We start from the raw sequence: 18,419 nt of genomic DNA, 5'->3' as shown, positions 1-18,419 counted from the left end.
ATACACTGCCATAGATGGTCAGGTGGTGCTCAGTCTTACGGATTGGATCAGAGGCGTAACTTGAAGCTCCCGGGCCCCAATGCAAAATTAGTAACAGGGCTCCCAACTATAAAGCTTTACTCATAGTACTGGGTTCCCTAGATGGAGAAGAGAGGCCTTATGGGCCCCTCAAGGCTCCTGGGCCCGGGTGCAACCGCATCCCCTGCATCCTCTATAGTTACTCCCCTGGGTTGGATGGTGTTCCCTGGCAAGTTATGCCCAGGGATCTCCACCTATTTTAATTTAGGCCTGGATGGAAGAAAAGTGCAGGAAAGAGCCAGAATCTGCATTATGCAACATAAACTATTATTTAAGAGTAATTAAAAAGGATTTTGGTTACTTTTTCCATGTTCAGTAGAGGAAACACTTCATTCACTTTTTCTGGTCCAATCAAATACTGGGGATTTGGATGCCATCGGGCCCTTGTCATCTGGTATTTGAATTCATCCACGCGAGCCGGAGTTACAGCAATTCTGATACTTCCCGGCTGATGGAAGCCGACTGCCTGTAAATAGAATGGTACATATGTCCTCACTGCTGAAATCCATGATCAATAACAAGCTTAATTGTAGGGCAATGGAAGGAAATTCAATAGGGAGTCGAACGTATTTGGATGTGTTTAGGCACTACTGGTATGGATTGGCCATAGACTGTATTGGAAGAAATCCTGGTAGGCCAGTCAGGTCCTGGGGCCAGTGCATAGGCTCTTCAATAAAATGAAAAAACAGCTTATACTCACCCCCCGCCTGCGACAGTCTGTAATTCTCTTCACCAGTGTTGGCAAGGCATGTCCTCTGTGCTTCCTAGAAAATGTGTTGCTGCAAACTATGCATGCCGTATAGGCTTTTATCCTCCTACTGCCAACGTGGTTGAGGCTGGTCATTTACTATCTATTTGTATTTGCCACACTTGCTGCCGGTTTTGGTCCATCTACAACATGAGGCCACATTATAATTTTTTTTGCCAGGACCATATTGGTTTCCCAATCTGCCTTTGACACTACTTATATAAAGCTTCTGCACCTATACAGAGGACCTGTCAGACCATTGCAGCAGCCCGGTTTTGTACTTTAGGCACAGCTCCCATTAAATTCAATGGAAGTTGTGTGTGCAATTACCAACTCAAGCTGCCACAATACAGACAGTGCTATCTGCTGCCTGTGCTATCCACACTGACAGTGGGCCCAGGGATCAGTTGATCGAAGGGGATCCCAAGCAGTGGACTCCCTCCGATCAACCAATGATGACCTATCCTTAGGCTAAAAGTCAGTAAAAGTTATGGATGGCCCCTTTATGTCCTGAGGTCTGTAAAGTATATGCAATCACAATAGTGGTCTACAGAAGGTGGGGATGCTATAGGTAAAATGCACCATACAATGGAGTTTTCCCTAACATAACCAAAATTGGAGTACAAAAACCTGCAATGATTTCTGATCAGAATGATATAGATCTTCTAAAATATCATTATAGGAGCAGATTCATAGCAGATATTGGTACAGATCTACATCAAAGTCCACAGCGTATTTTGCATTATGGATTCTCCAAAATCTGCACCAATGGTTGGAATTTTGAAGCAGTTTTTGATGCAGAATTTGACATGGATTTTGGTTCGGATCTTGCACTGCAGAAAATCCGCCCTAATTCCAGTAGATGTGAGCGCACCCTATCCCAACGTACCTGTCCAGTCTCTTCTTCCAAGTCCTCATAAAGCTTGATGCTGTAATAATGGATTTTCTTCAGGTTAATCCCAGGATGAAAATATGTTGTTAGCCCGGCCTGTAAAGTAATAGTCCACATATATTGAATATATCCATAAAGTTCTAAGTTGGATAAAATACAGGACAGAAGATTAAATAAGCTTTCAAGTTTTCCAGTTAATATTAGCTTGGCATTAATTATGCAAATACCATTAAATATGTAGAATGTAAAACGAATGCCAGAACCTGCTAAATATTTTCTGAATAGTACGAGGTTTGTCCAGGATTAGAAAACTATGGCAGCTTTGTTTCTCAAACAGTGCCACACCAGTCCACAGGTTGTATGCAGTATTGCACATCAGCCACGTTCTCTTCAAATGGGACGAGGCTGAAAATGCCAACCAGAACCCATGAAGAGGTGTGAGACAGTTCCTGGAAGAAAGACGCCATGCAATTACTACGGGATTCTCATATATAATTTAACTTTAAGACAAGGGAAGAAAACAACACTTACCGCATGCCATGTAGATCCGGCTGTAAGCTCCGATTTCTCCAGCAATACCACATCCTTCATGCCAGCCTTGGCAAGGTGATATGCCAGGCTTACCCCCACACATCCACCACCAATGATAACTGTCTCTGCAGTGTCCTTCCATCTCTTTCCCAGAACGGAAGATTTGTTTTCCACATTGCTAACATATACAGAAACACAGGAAATAACAGAATCTAAGCATTTTATAGTCATCATTGGTAATTATATAAGAAAAGTGGTGTATGGCAGTTTACTGGGAGAACAGATTAATCTACAGCCAATGAAGAATATATATCTGATAATGCCACCCCAAAATAAGCAGCTAGAATGATAAAGGCGTTGTTTGAGACTTTTACTACGGATGACCTAATAACAGGTCAACAATAGTTAATAGAGAGCTGTCTGCCACTCAGGATCCCCGCCAATGGTCAGTACGGATGGCACTTGATAGTGCTGTCAACACGGGTTAGTACTACCGCAAGCTCCCACAGAATTCAATGGCATCTGTCCCTGTAGCACCAACCCAGGCTGTTTTACTATGGATAGCGCCATCTGCTTCCAGCGCTGTCTACACTTGGTCATCAATAGTAAAAGTCATAGACTTTCTCATGACAGCCCTGCAAAACTGTCTAGACTAGAGCTTACTGCTTAAGCAGGACCTGCTTTATGATGCCAATTTTTGCCATTCAGTTTAGAAGGGTTGAGTATCTATTCCACCAGCAGGCTTTCTATGACCCTTGGGCCAATTCCCATCTTATTTGTTAAGGCGGTTTCTCTGTAGATGGGTGTCCTGCACAGGTACTTGCCACCCATTAGGGGATGAGGCCAAATGTAGCTCACCAAAAGCCCCATAGTAGTGGGAGCAGTACACTGAGCTCCGGCCCCCTCTCCGCCCTTTGCCACTATTTGCAATGGGAGGGGGCGGGATGGGGCAGAGCTAAGTTCTGGAACTTAGCTCCGCCCCTGTCCCACCCCTGTCCCCCCCTCTTCCAGCCTCCTCCCCCTGCAGAGAGGGACACCGTATATCGGCCAGGTGTGAAAACCCGGCCGATATACGGTTGTCTAAATAAGCCCTGAGGCCAAGCTCATACGAGCGTGTAGGTACAGTGTATTCCATGCGCGGGTCTTGTCTGCGTAATATGCTGTACCAATCTGCCATAAGCGTCTGTGTTGCCGCTTACACAACTTGCGCAAAAAACATGCAAGAAATATCACAGCATGTTCTATCTTGGCGCATTTTACCGTTATCTACACGCCAAGACAGTACATGGCCATGGACGGCAAACAGCCAGTATGCAATGTCATGCTGCTTTGATTGGGCAGTGCAGCCCACATGAGCAGTGCTGGCCAGTCAGAGCAGCAAGTAGTGTCTTAGACTACCAATGTATACTAATACACAGCGTGCAGCAGGTAGTCAGAGAAGTGGTTTGACCATCTTTGTTAGTGCAGGACCAGAGGGTCACTTTAAGGGCTTATTTACATGAGCGTATAACGGCTGCTGTTTTCATGGCCAGCCGATATACGCTACCATCTGAGCTATCTTCCCTTTTCCCTCCCTCTTACCTGCTCTCTGCCTCTCTCCTCCCCTCTGGCCGTTTGCAATGGGAGGGAGCTGGGCAAAGCTAAGCTCCGTCCCACCCCCTCCCATTGCTGGCTGCAGGGATGGGGTGGGAGCTTAGCCCCACCGCCTCACATTGCAAACAGCCAGAGGGGAGGAGGGAAAAGGGAAGACAGCTCAGATGGTAGTGTATATAGGCAGCCAGTGGAAACAGCGGTCGATATACGCTCCTGTTAATAAGCCCTAAGCATGATGTTTAGGTATAGGAGGCAGTAAAATGACCAACATGACATCCTATGCTCTATTTGCATAGAGTGCCACTCATTCACAATTAGAGATGAGCGAGCGTACTCGGATAAGCACTACTCGCTCGAGTAATTGGCTTTATCCGAGTATCGCTGTGCTCGGGGCTAAAGATTCGGGTGCCGCTGCGGCTGACAGGTGAGTCGCAGCAGGGAGCAGGGGAGAGCGGGCGGGAGAGAAGGAGAGAAAGATCTTACCTCCGTTCCTCCCCGCTCTCCCCTGCAGCTCCCCGCTCCATGCCGGCACCCGAATCTTTAGCCCCGAGCACAGCGATACTCTTATAAAGCCAATTACTCGAGCGAGTAGTGCTTATCCGAGTACGCTCGCTCATCTCTATTCACAATGCATTAGTCATGCTATAGAGATAGTGTAACATGTTCATTTGTTGTGAAAAGGCCCTTACAAGCGCAAAAAGTGTGTACAATTGCGCACCCCCATTGATTCCTATGGGGACCTTTGGTGTGCAAAAAAAATATAGAAAGTTATATCTTCTTTGTGCGTCCAAAACTGCATGCGCAAAATACACACACGTAAATGTACCCATTTAAATCAATGGGTTCTATTCACTGTGTATTGCATGGGCACTTTCATACACACACTGGAATGTTCTGCTGTCAAAATCCACAGGTCTAAATGTGGGGTTTGATGTAGAATTGTGCCATTTACAGTTCTGCATCAAACTCTGCATGCTAGGCATGAGGATTTTGGTGAGGATTTCTCCGCATGGGGGAATATTGCGCAGCGACCTGTAGAATATACCATCCTATGTGAAATGGGTAATGAGATTACACAGATGATTCGGACCAAGCTGCAAAACTAGACACAGCACATGTACACTGTTTCTGGAGAAAGCCATAACCATTTTAATGTAGAAAGCCATCATGGTGCAACCCAAAAGGTACAAAGTAAAATTGAGCCCCGCTAAATCCATAGTCCTACAGTATCTGCATTGATTGAACTTCACTACTCTATATATGTATGTATGTATGTGAGTATGTTACCCACCTCTCTTTGTTAGGGCCTGTGCTGACTGTCCTCCTGGGTTCTTGCACACAAGTGGCCACAGCTTGTACCCTGCCCCTAGCTGGAAGTAAATGACCCCTCTTCTGCAGCAGGAGCCTCACATGCTGGAGCTTCATCTTGCTGAGTGCTGATGGCAGGTGGAGCAGCGCTGACACCTCATATACCCTTCTTCTTCCCCCCTAAATGCAGATGTTAACCTAAAATAAAGAAAGCAAAGCAAATAGTGGGAGAGATTACTAGTTGCCAGGATCCGCCCTCCTGCTTCGCAAATCAGCAGCAGTCCTCATCTATCCTGCATGAAAATAACAATCCCTCCATGTTCAGGATCTGTTAAACATTCAGCTGCTGCTCAGCGCTGAACTCCCATGGTGATTACACTTTGGAGCTGTGGACTCTTCAGCAACAGGAAAGGCAATATTTAGTTTCAAGGAACAGTTCATAGTGACAAAGTTAATAGGGATGACCCAATGCAAATTTAACCCCTTCCATTGCACTGCATTAGACGCTGCATGACCCATGGATCCAACAGCTCAACTTGGGCTGCAAACTTTCACAGTTTATAGTTACTTTTTATGTAGCCTTGCACAATGCAGTTAGAAGACTCCTCTCCTCTCATAGTGATACTATGTTGCATTAAACAGTTATGTTTTGACACAAAGAGGTTAACATTTAGTAAAGGACAAATATGTTTGCACTGCAGATAAGTGATCTGTGTCTCTATGTAGTTTCTGCCAATACTGTATGTGGAGTATGGAATAACTGCAGGGGGTGGGGGATAAGCCCACAAATCAGAGAGAAGAAAACAGGCTGATCCAGCCCCACCTATCTGTCCATTTCTATAAAAGATGGATCAGGAATAGGCTTTAACACCTACTCACCCACCACAGGTATGGCACCAACTGGACAGAAGAGTGGCCAGGCCAAAAAGGTAAGGCACATGGTTATATAGTGTGATGGGGTTATAGTCTGTAATAGCAATAAGTGGGTTAACTACATATCTTGTTACAGAGCTGAAAACTCCATGCTGGGAGGTATCTGACTGCTAGAAGTGCCTTTTGTATAAGGATAAATGATATGTAAGAGTAGTTTCAGCTTAAGCTATGCAATAGAAAATGCTATGACTAGCATTAAACTCTGCAGTGCTATGACCATGCATCGAGGAGAGCAGAGCAATCAACTATTAGTTTGGTAGGCATTAACCTTTATAATGAGTACACTTTTATGAAAATCTGGTACAGACTATTTAAAACACATGCAGAGTGGACATTATTCATGATTATATACTATTGGGTAAGGAATATATGTATATATCATGGGTTAACCTGATGCAGCCTCAATGTATGACTGCAAAGAAAGTTGCTTAACAACTTTAAGAATGTGTTATTATTGCACATTGCCTGCAGCACTTTACCCTGTGGGACTCATTGAGGTGACCAGGAGTTGCCTTGAGACTCCAGGGTAAGATGAAATGCTGACTTGTATGTATTCACTGCTACATGGTATTTGTATAAAATACATGTGTAATGTTAACAAAATGTGTCCTTTTAAACTCATGTAAAAATGATACTACTCCCCTCCCCAAGCTGCAGCTCTTCTGCTCTATAAACCGTATACAGAATGATAAACCATATTCTAGAGCTGCTTTTATAGAGCAATGTAAGCAACTTTAAAGGGACTGCTATGTTGCTAAAGTAGTCCTATTTGCAGGCAGCATGTTATAGAGCAGGAGTAGCTGAGCAGATTTATCTCGTCTTATGGGAAAAGCTTCAGTATAACTATTCGCTTATTTATGTATATCTCTGCCCGTTCTGGACCTGGGGGTCCAGTTGGTGGTCCTATCAGTGACTGACAGCTATCTTTATATGACTATGTATAAAGAGATAGGTATCAATTACTGATGGGACCACCCAGTCCAGAATGGGCAGAGATATAACTGAATAAAATAAGTTCTAGTGAATCTTTTCCCACAAAACTATGTAACTTGTATCTTATTCATTGACACCTCTAGTCATGCTGAGCTTTGAGGTCCAGCAGGTGGTTCTATCAGTGATTGACTGCCTATAGAGTGGGCTGCCACTCACTGATAGGACTGCTCACTGCACTCTTGAGCAGGGATTTGCGTGACTGAAATGCAAGTTATTCTGAGTTTATTCTCACAAAACTATATAACCGTTTGCTGAGCTGCTCCTACTCTATAACATGGTGCCAGCAGAATGGACCACAACTTCAATGTGGCAGGTTCCTCTAAATGCTTAGCATCAGATACTACCCCTTACATATGGAACTACATGTACACTGTGAGGTTGTGTGTATTCTTGTGCATACTCATTATATCATGTATATACATATATTTTAAATAAGAATGGCTCCTGATCAAAGGGTGAATTCCCTTTCTTTATGGCTCTCAAAAAAAAACATTGATTTCCTAGATTTTAATTGATCATTCTTGGCCATCATCCCTGCATTTCTTCTTCCTAAAAGTGTGTGTTCTTTTCCTAATTGGTTTTTGTCCTTATTTTTAGCTTAATACGGGTTTCTGTATTTTGCATCCTGGATGTTACTCTGTCAGCATAAGATCTTGTTCTTTCCTCTTGTTTAATCTCTGGGGTGAACGATTCATTGATCTATAAATAAGACTGGCATCTCAATATAAAGGGAATTCTGTGAATGTGAAATTGGTGAACAATTTTGGATAGTTCTGCCAAAATGCAGTGAAGGCCAAACTATTGCAGAACATATTGTACTCCACATATTTTGTTTGTTTTTTTCACATCAAGGCTGTAAAATAGAACAGTTTGTTGCTTTTCTTCTGTGTGGGCCTGTGGATAACTTGTCCCAAGGACGGTAGGGAAGTAGTTCTGCCAATACTTCTCTATTTCTAATGTTGGCCTTGAAAAATGTTTGCTGTGTTCAAAGTACAGATCATGGCTCAGCATTACATAGGTGTATCATATTGGTGGGGGTGGGGGTCTCCTGGAATCTGATTAGCTATCTGAATGGATTGACACCACTTAGTTGAGCGCTGCAGCTCCCTCATTGTTTATTGGCATGGCGGCATACTTTGCATAATGGCTGTGCCTCATATTACAGCTCCATGTCATTTACTCGAATGGAACTAAGCTGCACTGACGCCAATCATCAATGGACAAGATGTCACAAGACTGAAAGGAGGCTGTAGCACTCACACAAGCCCTGCAGCCCCTTTAAAAAGCTTATTGGCAGCGGTGCTGGGAGTTGCGCCCCCCCCCCCTCCTCCTCCATTGATCTGATACTGACAATCAATTCTAAAAAATACATCATGTGTACTTTAGCCTTGGAAAGCACTTTTGACCCACTGCAACCTATTTACTTGCTGGCAAAACTCTGTTTGGAGGCTTAGGGCTAGTTTTCTTTCAAACCTTCTCTAATCCTCAGGTTTTTAGTGGGTTATAGGCAAGAATTTGGCTCAAATGCGGCATGTGAAGCCAGATGTAGAAGAGAACTGCACACTTTGTGCATTTTCTAGGGCAAACACACTTATTGGTAACGAAGTTTAATATTTATAACTACTTTCAGGGCCTTCTGGAACGTCTCGATGCAGGGGAGGTTGTTATTGGAGATGGAGGCTTTGTGTTTGCCTTGGAGAAGAGGGGATATGTGAAAGCTGGACCTTGGACCCCTGAAGCTGCAGTAGAACACCCAGAGGCAGGTAGGTGTCTTCTGAATGTTGGCTTATGCTATAAAGTACAAGAAATTACCTGTGTATATAGCCCAGACCTTGGGTACTGGTGCATTATGTCTCCAACAGAAGTATGGGTGTAGCCAGATTGAGATACAGGGGATGGGCAGGTGACTGCCACAGGTGCTGATTGGCTAATACACGCTGGGCTCCCATTTCCACTCTGGAACCCACTCGCTGTCAGTGTCTCATCTCCCTGACCCCCATGGCTGTCAGTATTCTGTCTGCGCTCCTGACCCCGCTGTCAGTGTCCCCACTAGCTAGCGCTGTCATCTGCGGCAGCTGCACTCCCAGCCCCACTGTTATGGACTCTCACTGATGGCCTCCCAGCTCCACTGTCACTCTGGTCCCCACAGGGCTCCCATCTCCGCTCCCGGCATCCTGTCATGTTTCCACTCACGGCCCCATGGTCAGTCTCTCTGCTGGCCTCCCCTCTGTGCTCCTGACTCCGCTGTCACACTCCTCCCTGCTGGCCTCCAATGAATGGATGGCCGGGTCTCAGCCGCTGTCTTCTGCTGCCATAATAGCTGCTGTGTTCAGCCGCGCCGGCCAGGTGGAGTCAGCCACTGTCTTCTGCTGCAGGATGCATCATGCCACTTCCATCGCCACATCTGGTGTCAGCCACCACTGTCTTGTAGATGGATTAATGGGAAGTCAGACGATGTCTTTAGGCATGCAGGCCGGCAAGTAACAGTGGGGGCGGGACAGCAGAGACCAGGAGCCAATCGGCAGCTACGGGCATGACTGGGGCGTTGCCTCCAGCTAAGGCCGGTCAACCCCTAGCTTCCGGTGTCGACATATTGCACCAGTACCCAGGCCTTATACTCTATCCATAGAAATAAGTCCCCTGTAGTTATTATAATAAAGTCGTACAAGGAACACTTTTGATACAGTTTGATATTCTTGCTATGAAATATAGTAACAAATGTAAAAAATTTCATTGAAATGACTTTTTTTTTTTTTTTGTAGTACAAGATGGATAAAGCAAACTTGCAATCATACATTACTACATATTGTTGCTTATTTATGCTTATACAAGCATACTTCTCAGATTAGGAGGTGCATGCCTCAATGAGCTAGTATAGCTGGGTTCAACTGGCTTGTCATCCAGGGACCTGATTGCAATTCAAGCTGGTCTGTACTAGGTGGCTTTTGCCTTCCTCTGGGTCAGCTGAAGTTTGTATGGGTTTATATGAATAAACCAGGGCGTACTTTATAAAGTTGAATGTTATTATGGTCTTCGTTAATTTTGCAAGATATAAAAAAACTGGCAACCCTGTGCTGAAATGTCATAGCCAGGCCTATTTTAGTGCAGGAATTCATGACAAGCCCAGCAATAGCCGACCTCCTAAACTGGCAGCTGGCTGTGACAACATGGAGCAGCTGAAAATCTGTAAAACCTCACCGTACTGATGGCATTTTACACTTGTGTTTAGGACTGTTTTATGTGCAGGGTATGTAGAGGCACCTTACTTTGTAGTATATTACTATATGTATCAATTTACTAAGAACCAGTAACCTGACTATAGTTCTGTAAGGGTGAATGCATACAGACTGATCTGTATTGTGGAATCAAGAGCGGGCGACTGCCTCCGGATTCCACAGCAAATATGGCCCATAGCATGCTATGGTAAAGTGATTCTTCACTAACATGAGCGGAAACCAATTGCGTTTCCGCTCGCGGATGAAAGATCGAAGCATGCTCCATTTTTCTGCAGTGTCCGCATGGGCTACTTCCATTGAAGTCAATGGAAGCTGTCTGACCTGCCGCCCATCCGTAATGGATATTGTGAGCTGTTCAGACCATCTGCAGTACAGATGAAGATTCAAGAAAGCAGGTACATGCAGACACCGCTGCTGCCATGGCTGGATTCCACGTGAAATCCTGCTCTACCACATACATGCGGCCTAATGCTAGAATATTCAGTGGCCACTAGTTCTTGGTTAACTGATTAGAAAAAATGGCTTAGAAGCTCTGAAAGGATCATAAATGATTTAAAGTGGCATTAACCCCTATGCCAAGTTCCCTGAAACATAAATTTAAATTCACTTCTTAAGGGTGCATTCACACGACCGTATATCGGCTGGGTTTTCATGCCCAGCCGATATACGGTGTCTCTCTGCAGGGGGAGGACGATGGAAGAGTTGGGAGCAGTGCTCTGAGCTCCCACCCCCTCTCTGCCTCCTCTCCACCCCTCTGCACTATTTGCAATGAGGAGGCGGGGCTAAGTTCTGGGAATCGGCCCCACCCCATCCCGTCTCTCCTCATTGAAAATAGTGCAGGGGGATGGAGAGGAGGCAGAGAGAGGGTGGGAGCTCAGAGCACTGCTTTCGGCTCTTCCATCCTCCTCCCTCTTCAGAGAGAGATGCCGTATATCGGCTGGGCGTGAAAACCCAGCCAATACACGGTCGTCTGAATGCACCCTAAAGGTTAAAAATCCAGAATGCAGACAGCCTAAAACAAACCCTCATTAGGTTAATCACCCAGCAAGAGTACGGACTTGCCCTATTTCCCAGTGACATGAGTGGAAGACTCCAACTCCCTCCTCAGTATAGGAAAAGGCTTGAAATGATTATCACAATCAAGAATAAAGGATCATCATATGTGTATATGCAGGTACAAAACTGCCCTAAGCTCCCTATGAACAGAGTAGAAGACTGTAACTCCCTCCTCAGTATCAAAGGGAATCAGCAAACAACCTTTTTTTTTCCTTATATATGATCCTTTGTCTTTGCCTGTGGTCATACATTTCAAGCGAAGGATCATATATAAGAAAGAAGAGGGCCATGAGTGCTTGTTTAATGATTACCTTTGATACTAAGAAGGGAGTTGGAGTCTTCTACTCAGTTCATAAGCAGCTTAGAGCAGTTTTGCACCTGCATATAGATGTATCACTTGATGCTTTCTTATATCTGATCCTTTGTCCTTGATTGTGATTCTCCTCAGTATAGGGAAGTGCTTGAAATGTATGGCGTTTGAGTCATGTCACTTGGAAATGGAGCAAACCTGTAATCTCATACAGGTGATTTACCTAATGAGTTTCTATTTGTTTTAGGTAGCCTGTAATCTTATATATATATATTTTTTTTAAAACCTTTTGCAAGTGAATTTACATTTTATATTACATTTTTATTTTAAGAACTTGGTATAGGGCTTAAAGGAGATGTCCCGCGCCGAAACGGGTTTTTTTTTTTTTTAAACACCCCCCCCCCCCCCCCGTTCGGCGCGAGACAACCCCGATGCAGGGGTTAAAAAAACCACCCGCACAGCGCTTACCTGAATCCCGGCGGTCCGGCGTCTTCATACTCACCTGCTGAAGATGGCCGCCGGGATCCTCTGTCTTCATGGACCGCAGGGCTTCTGTGCGGTCCATTGCCGATTCCAGCCTCCTGATTGGCTGGAATCGGCACGTGACGGGGCGGAGCTACACGGAGCTACACGGAGCCCCATAGAGAAGAGGAGAAGACCCGGACTGCGCAAGCGCGGCTAATTTGGCCATCGGAGGGCGAAAATTAGTCGGCACCATGGAGACGAGGACGCCAGCAACGGAGCAGGTAAGTATAAAACTTTTTATAACTTCTGTATGGCTCATAATTAATGCACAATGTACATTACAAAGTGCATTAATATGGCCATACAGAAGTGTATAGACCCACTTGCTGCCTCGGGACAACCCCTTTAATGCCTTTGACACTGGTTTTTACTTTTTGGCTCTTAACACTGTCCAAATTCTTGTCAGCCTTCACTACGGATTGAAGACCGTCCTATATCAGAATGTAATCATACACCTCTTCTTGTCTTGCAGTACGTCAGCTGCACAGGGAGTTCCTCAGAGCGGGTGCAAATGTAATGCAGACGTTCACATTCTACGCCAGTGACGACAAACTGGAGAACAGGGGCAACTATGTAGGGGAGAAAATCTCGGTAAGGCCACTTTCACACGGGTTTATTGGCATTGCGTGATGCTGAAAGCCCATTGACTTATATTGGGCCGCTCATACAGTATATTTATTTATTTTTTTTGGGTGCATATTACTTGTGCGGGGGAAAAAAACACAGAATGCTAGATCTTGATGTGCATACAAGATGCTGTGTGACAAGAATCCCCATGCACTAAGGACAGATGTCATTGCATACTTGCTGCATGCCTTTGTGCACAGTACATTGGTGCTCAGTTGTGTGAGCCTGGCCTAATTGTTTAGGTGCTGATGACCTCTGTAAAGGGTTCTTGGGTTATACAAATAGTATATGGTGTGCTTTGTCATTTCCACATGTATTGCATTAGGCCTCCAGTTACTCAATTTTTAAATAGTGGTTGCACACAGCTCCATTCGTCCCACTAGTAATATGGACTCTTCTTTGTCAAAGTACTCTGTAGGTAACTGATGTCCTTTTTGCAAATGTTCACTTGCCCAAACATCGGGCATATTTACATAGCCCATCAAAAACAAGCAAACATTTGTTGGCTGACCATGGCTTTTATGCCAGCAAAAAAATGCTGTTCTAATGCCATGTAAATGGCAAGATGGGTAACTGACCAGCAATGGTTATATGGGGATTAACGAAGGCTAATACAGTTATTCATCCCTATACAGCCAGTCCTGGGGAAGGCGATGGAACCCCCCCCCCCCCCCCCCCAACAACAAGTTTGCCAAGAAAGTGTCACAATGGGACATCACCGTAGGAGTCGGTCATGACTCTGTGCTTGCACCAGGGGGCTTTAACTTTATACAGCCAGTCATCTGCCCATGTTATAAGCAGTGATTGACATGGTCACTCCCCATGTAATATCACCTTTAGGGGATGTTCATACTGTGGATTTTGGCACAGATTCCACACCAGAATCCCCATCAGATCTGTTCGATTCACCATAGTTTTGAAGTTTGTGTTGCAGAAAGTGATACATCACTATCTTTATTCAGATCCATGTTGGAAACTCTACTGTGGCTTTAGTGATGGAATCCACATGGAAAAATCCATCTCCCTGTCTGAACATGCGCTTACTCTTAATAATGCATAATGCAAATCAATTGCCCAAGAGCTAATGACATGGACTATAATTTGGAAAGCTTGTCCTTGGGCACAAGTTCAATACATGGATATATCTGAAGCCACTTTATAAATGTTGTCTGCTAAACTATAATAATCGGCTCTAACTCTTTCAACTATAAAAGTACTGTTGTGCATGTGCTTGTTTTCAGGGCCAAAAAGTGAATGAAGCAGCTTGTGACATTGCAAGAGAGGTTGCAAATGAAGGTGATGCATTGGTTGCAGGGGGTGTCAGCCAAACCCCTTCATATCTAAGCTGCAAGAGTGAGACTGAGGTGAAGACTATATTCCGAAAACAGCTGGACGTGTTCATAAAAAAGAATGTGGACTTTCTTATCGCTGAGGTAACATGGGCATTATATTATCTAACTGCTAATATAATCTTGGGGCATGAGAAGTAGTCCTCTCCATTAGCCCTAATATAACAAGGGATACACTTAGTTGACCTGGTACTGGAACTGAGATTTTCATGACTAGCTGTTTGTGGCCTTTTTATTTCTATTTTCTTATCTGCATACTTATTGTGGTGTCTATTTGCAGTACTTTGAACATGTAGAAGAAGCTGTCTGGGCAGTAGAAGTGTTAAAAGAAGCTGGAAAACCAGTAGCAGCGACACTATGCATTGGTACTGAAGGAGACTTAAATGGTGTGACTCCTGGAGAGTGTGCAGTCAGGCTGGCAAAAGCTGGTATGTGTTATGATTATCTTTAAAGATTCTGCATAGTGAACAGACCATCCCATCTTAAAGCCTCATGTTTTGTCCTATGGCATGACTGGGGTGCATAACTAAGAAGGCCTTATCACTTAAACAGCCACAGGTAAAACTCATAAGGTTGCAGACTATGGTTGCCCCAAGCTTTGGAGTTTGAAGTTGTCCAAAAAGGTTCCCATCCCATTTTAGCATATCAGTACTATAAATGACCTGTCGTGGATCTTGCAATGGGGCAATTGAGCGTTAAGATATTGTTAGCTAAAGACAAGCTTTTATAAAGTTCTGTGGCTGAATTCATTAAAAGGACAAAATGGCACATTTTTGTCCTGTAAAATGCCAGACAGAAACTGAACAGACCCTATTATAGTCCATAGAAACTGAACAGACCCTATTATAGTCCATGGAATTTGTTTAATTCAATTATGACAGTTCAGTTTGGCCAGTGTTTCATTTTCAGAGACAGCATTTTCGAGCAGCCCTGATACAAAGCAAGTATAGCCTAAGGGTACATGCGTTTTTTTTTTTGTTTTTTTTTTTTTTTTGTTTGGTCCAAAGATCCTATAAATACACCCATTAAAATGAATGGGATCTAATCACATGGGCTTTTTTCCCCCTTAATGCATAATCCTAGCTTAAAAAAACTGCACATCTGGATGAAAATGGTACATATCCTAAACATAGTATGTTAGGCCTAAAAAGACATGCCCATCTGGTTCAGCCTATTTCCACACACCCCATCCCCTCAATGTTGATCCATGGGGGGAAGAGTTAGAAGCCAGTTTTTGTTTTTTTTCCTTTCAAGGGAAGAAAAAATTTCCTTCCTGACTCCTAAGTCTGGCAATCGGAAGAACCCTTCCTTATTAATTAGTGACTATAACATGTAATGCTCAAGTGTCCAGGCAGCTCTTAAATTTTTTTTTTTTTTAATCGTGTTCATAATTACCACGTCCTTGTGTTCCACTGCTTACAGTAAAGAACCCCCTTCTATGTCGGTGTAGCAACCTTCTTTCCTCTAGATGTAGAGGATGCCCCCTTGTCAGTCCTGGGTATAAATAGATGATTGGAGAGCTCTGTATTGTCCTTTGATACATTTATTCGAAGTAATTAGGTCGTCCCTCCCGTCTTTTTTTCCAAACTAAATAACCCCAATTAACTTTGACCTCCAGGTGCCTCTGTGGTTGGAGTGAACTGTCATTTCGACCCAATGACCTGTGTGGCAACAGTGAAGCTGATGAAAGAAGGTTTGGCTGCGGCCAAAGTCAAAGCTCATCTGATGACCCAACCACTTGCGTTTCACACACCTGACTGTGGCAAGCAAGGCTTTATTGACCTGCCAGAGTTTCCTTTTGGTAAGTACAAAAAATAATGCAAAATGAAAGTTCTGTGATAAATTACAGGAAATGCTTTGCTCCGTGACCTTCATAAACTAGAACATGCGTGCTATGTACTGCGCTTTAGGCTATTGAGGTAAATGTAAGGATTGTCTATATAGTGTCGAGTCCACTTTTCTGGTACAAAATGTGTGTGTTGAGTAGTTAAGTTGTGTTTTATATTTCAGCTCTGGAACCACGTATTGTGTCAAGATGGGACATACATAAGTATGCCAGAGCAGCCTATGATCTTGGGGTGAGGTACATTGGTGGCTGCTGTGGATTTGAGCCGTACCATACCAGAGCTATAGCGGAAGAGCTGGCTCCGGAGAGGGGATTCTTGCCACCGGGTTCAGAGAAACATGGCAGCTGGGGAAGTGGACTGGACATGCATACTAAACCATGGGTTCGAGCAAGGTATGTAGGAGTACATCTTGTCAAATATGAATCTGCTCTACATACCTTGTATTTCAGCAATAGGAACGCTTTCTGTCAGGTTCCATGATCTCAATTTGGGTTCTTTCACATGACAGTTTTTGTGAGCCAAAACCAGGAGTGGGTCCAAAATATGGAAGAACTGCAAGTCTTCATTTATACTTTCTAGCAACTCCGGGTTTTGGCTCACAAAAAACTGAAGACAAACTGTCGTGTGAAAGTGCCCTTAAAGTACTAATTCTTTGCAGATCACAGAGCAACCCTTATTAAGGGGGTTGTTGGGGATATTGAAAAATCTCAGTGGTGGCAAATGTTCTAAAATTACCAAATAAGCAATAATGACTCAAAGCCCCCTCCACTGGCCTGGACCGCCATTCTGGACCTCTTCACCAGTCTGTTTCTATGACTGCAGCAGTGGCCTCTGCAGCAAGTCGTTAGCTTTTAGAGGTGTGACATAAGACCAATAAGTGGCAATCTGCCTTTATTGGCATTACTTAATGATGATACTTGTAACTCCATAGAGATCAAGTCCAATTATGGAGTATGCTGCTAATGACAAGTTCTTGACTCTCTTATAATGTGTATGAACTGGCTTTTCTATGGCAGGGCCAGACGAGAGTTCTGGGAGACACTGCAACCCGCTTCAGGGAGACCATATTGTCCTTCTATGTCAAAGCCAAGTGCCTGGGGAGTGACCAAAGGAGACACACAGCTGATGCAGCAGAGAGAGGCGACTACTGAAGATCAGCTTAAAGAATTATTTGCAAAGCAATCCTTTTAAAGCCGACTAAGTGTTCGTATCAACTTGATGCCTTTTGTACAAACAAATTTAACTGGTCAGATGCTAACAAAATAAAAAAACTTGTGTAGCAGAAAAAAAAACCCAATCAGTATTAGTTCTATATATTGGCTGCCTTTTTACTATAGGAATTTGACAGGATAATCTATGGCTCATATTGGTTCTAGTTCTTGCACATCTACATTCCCATCGTTGCACCATGACATGCAGCCTTGTTGGTTGTCACACTTGTTGCTACCTACCACAGGACCAGCAAAATCCCCTTCTGCTGCTAAGAACATTCCAACTCGGCACAAGCAAGCTAATACTATAGCAAATGCATGAATCCTAGTCAAATTTACCCTTAGGCACCATGACACAAGTGATAGGGCCTTTTTTTTGTACTATGTGACCTAGTAGACCAGCATCTAGGTCTACTAGGTCACATAAAAGGTACTACACCATTCACATCCCTCTCTCTCAATTACTGGTGAATTGGCACACCATTTGAGGGATTCTTGGCCATAAGTGAGGGGGCATCCTGCTGGCAACAAATTGGCACTGTGAACCAGGGAGCTATATACTGTATTTGCACTGGCCCCCTCTGGATTCCACCCCTGCCCTGACTTCTATATCTTAGTAACAGGGCTAAGGCATGAGCTGTAAAAATGACTGAGGGGTTCTCTGAGATAAAGAGCTTATTGAAGATACAAACTAGCCTGCCAGAAGACTTTAAAGAGACCAAATTGTGCTGTCTAGGTCAGGGTTACTAGAGCTTCAATCACTGATTTAGGAGGCTGGTCCTGGAGAGAAGTCACTTTAAGTGACAGTTGCCATACTCCTATCATGCATAAAGGGAATCCTATACAGAGAGTAATACAGGCCAATGATTCCTTGTCCTCATCCCATAATACCACCTGAGACCATGCATTAACTGTTTGCCTTGCATCAAATAAACATGTTTCTAAAAGTCTCTAGCCAAATTATTTGCATTATTTTAATGGGTTTTTTGTTTTGTGGTCCTAGTGTAGTGATAGCCTGGGAGTTTGACTTTGAAGTTAATTGCTTATAGACTATTACATATGGTACAATGATATTATGCAATAGGTTTACTGACTCGATGGGCCCTAAAGTTGCCACTGGGCTTGTAAACTTTAATGGCTGGGTTGGTGGTATTACTAGAAGGGGTGGTTCAGCCAGTTTTT

General features: G+C 43.9%; 2 protein-coding genes across 3 annotated transcripts in view; one reads left to right on the top strand and one right to left on the bottom strand.

The window, feature by feature from the left end:
- DMGDH (dimethylglycine dehydrogenase) overlaps positions 1-5,505 on the bottom strand; it is a 54,530-nt gene extending 49,025 nt beyond the window's left edge. Inside the window, exons 1-4 of one of the 2 annotated variants that reach the window (XM_066602839.1) lie at positions 5,134-5,505; positions 2,250-2,427; positions 1,716-1,814; positions 380-544 (exon numbers count right to left, since the gene is read on the bottom strand). In XM_066602839.1, coding sequence (XP_066458936.1) covers positions 380-544; positions 1,716-1,814; positions 2,250-2,427; positions 5,134-5,267 — 576 coding nt within the window. In that variant the 5' untranslated portion in view covers positions 5,268-5,505. The remainder of the gene's footprint in view (positions 1-379; positions 545-1,715; positions 1,815-2,249; positions 2,428-5,133) is intronic. The other variant, XM_066602838.1, reaches the window with a different exon arrangement.
- A 442-nt stretch (positions 5,506-5,947) lies between these two features.
- LOC136627604 (betaine--homocysteine S-methyltransferase 1) lies at positions 5,948-18,187 on the top strand. Its single transcript, XM_066602837.1, has 8 exons — positions 5,948-6,079; positions 8,707-8,839; positions 12,676-12,794; positions 14,072-14,263; positions 14,460-14,607; positions 15,798-15,980; positions 16,190-16,418; positions 17,043-18,187. The coding sequence occupies exons 1-8, from the start codon at positions 6,041-6,043 to the stop codon at positions 17,215-17,217; spliced, it is 1,218 nt and encodes a 405-aa protein (XP_066458934.1). The 5' UTR covers positions 5,948-6,040; the 3' UTR covers positions 17,218-18,187.
- The last annotated feature ends 232 nt before the right edge of the window (positions 18,188-18,419 follow it).

This window comes from Eleutherodactylus coqui, chromosome 5 (assembly GCF_035609145.1).
Source record: "Eleutherodactylus coqui strain aEleCoq1 chromosome 5, aEleCoq1.hap1, whole genome shotgun sequence".
NCBI classification, from domain to species: domain Eukaryota; kingdom Metazoa; phylum Chordata; class Amphibia; order Anura; family Eleutherodactylidae; genus Eleutherodactylus; species Eleutherodactylus coqui.
The sequence above is the reverse complement of the archived record's forward strand: the minus strand, read 5'-3'. Positions and strand labels throughout refer to the sequence as shown.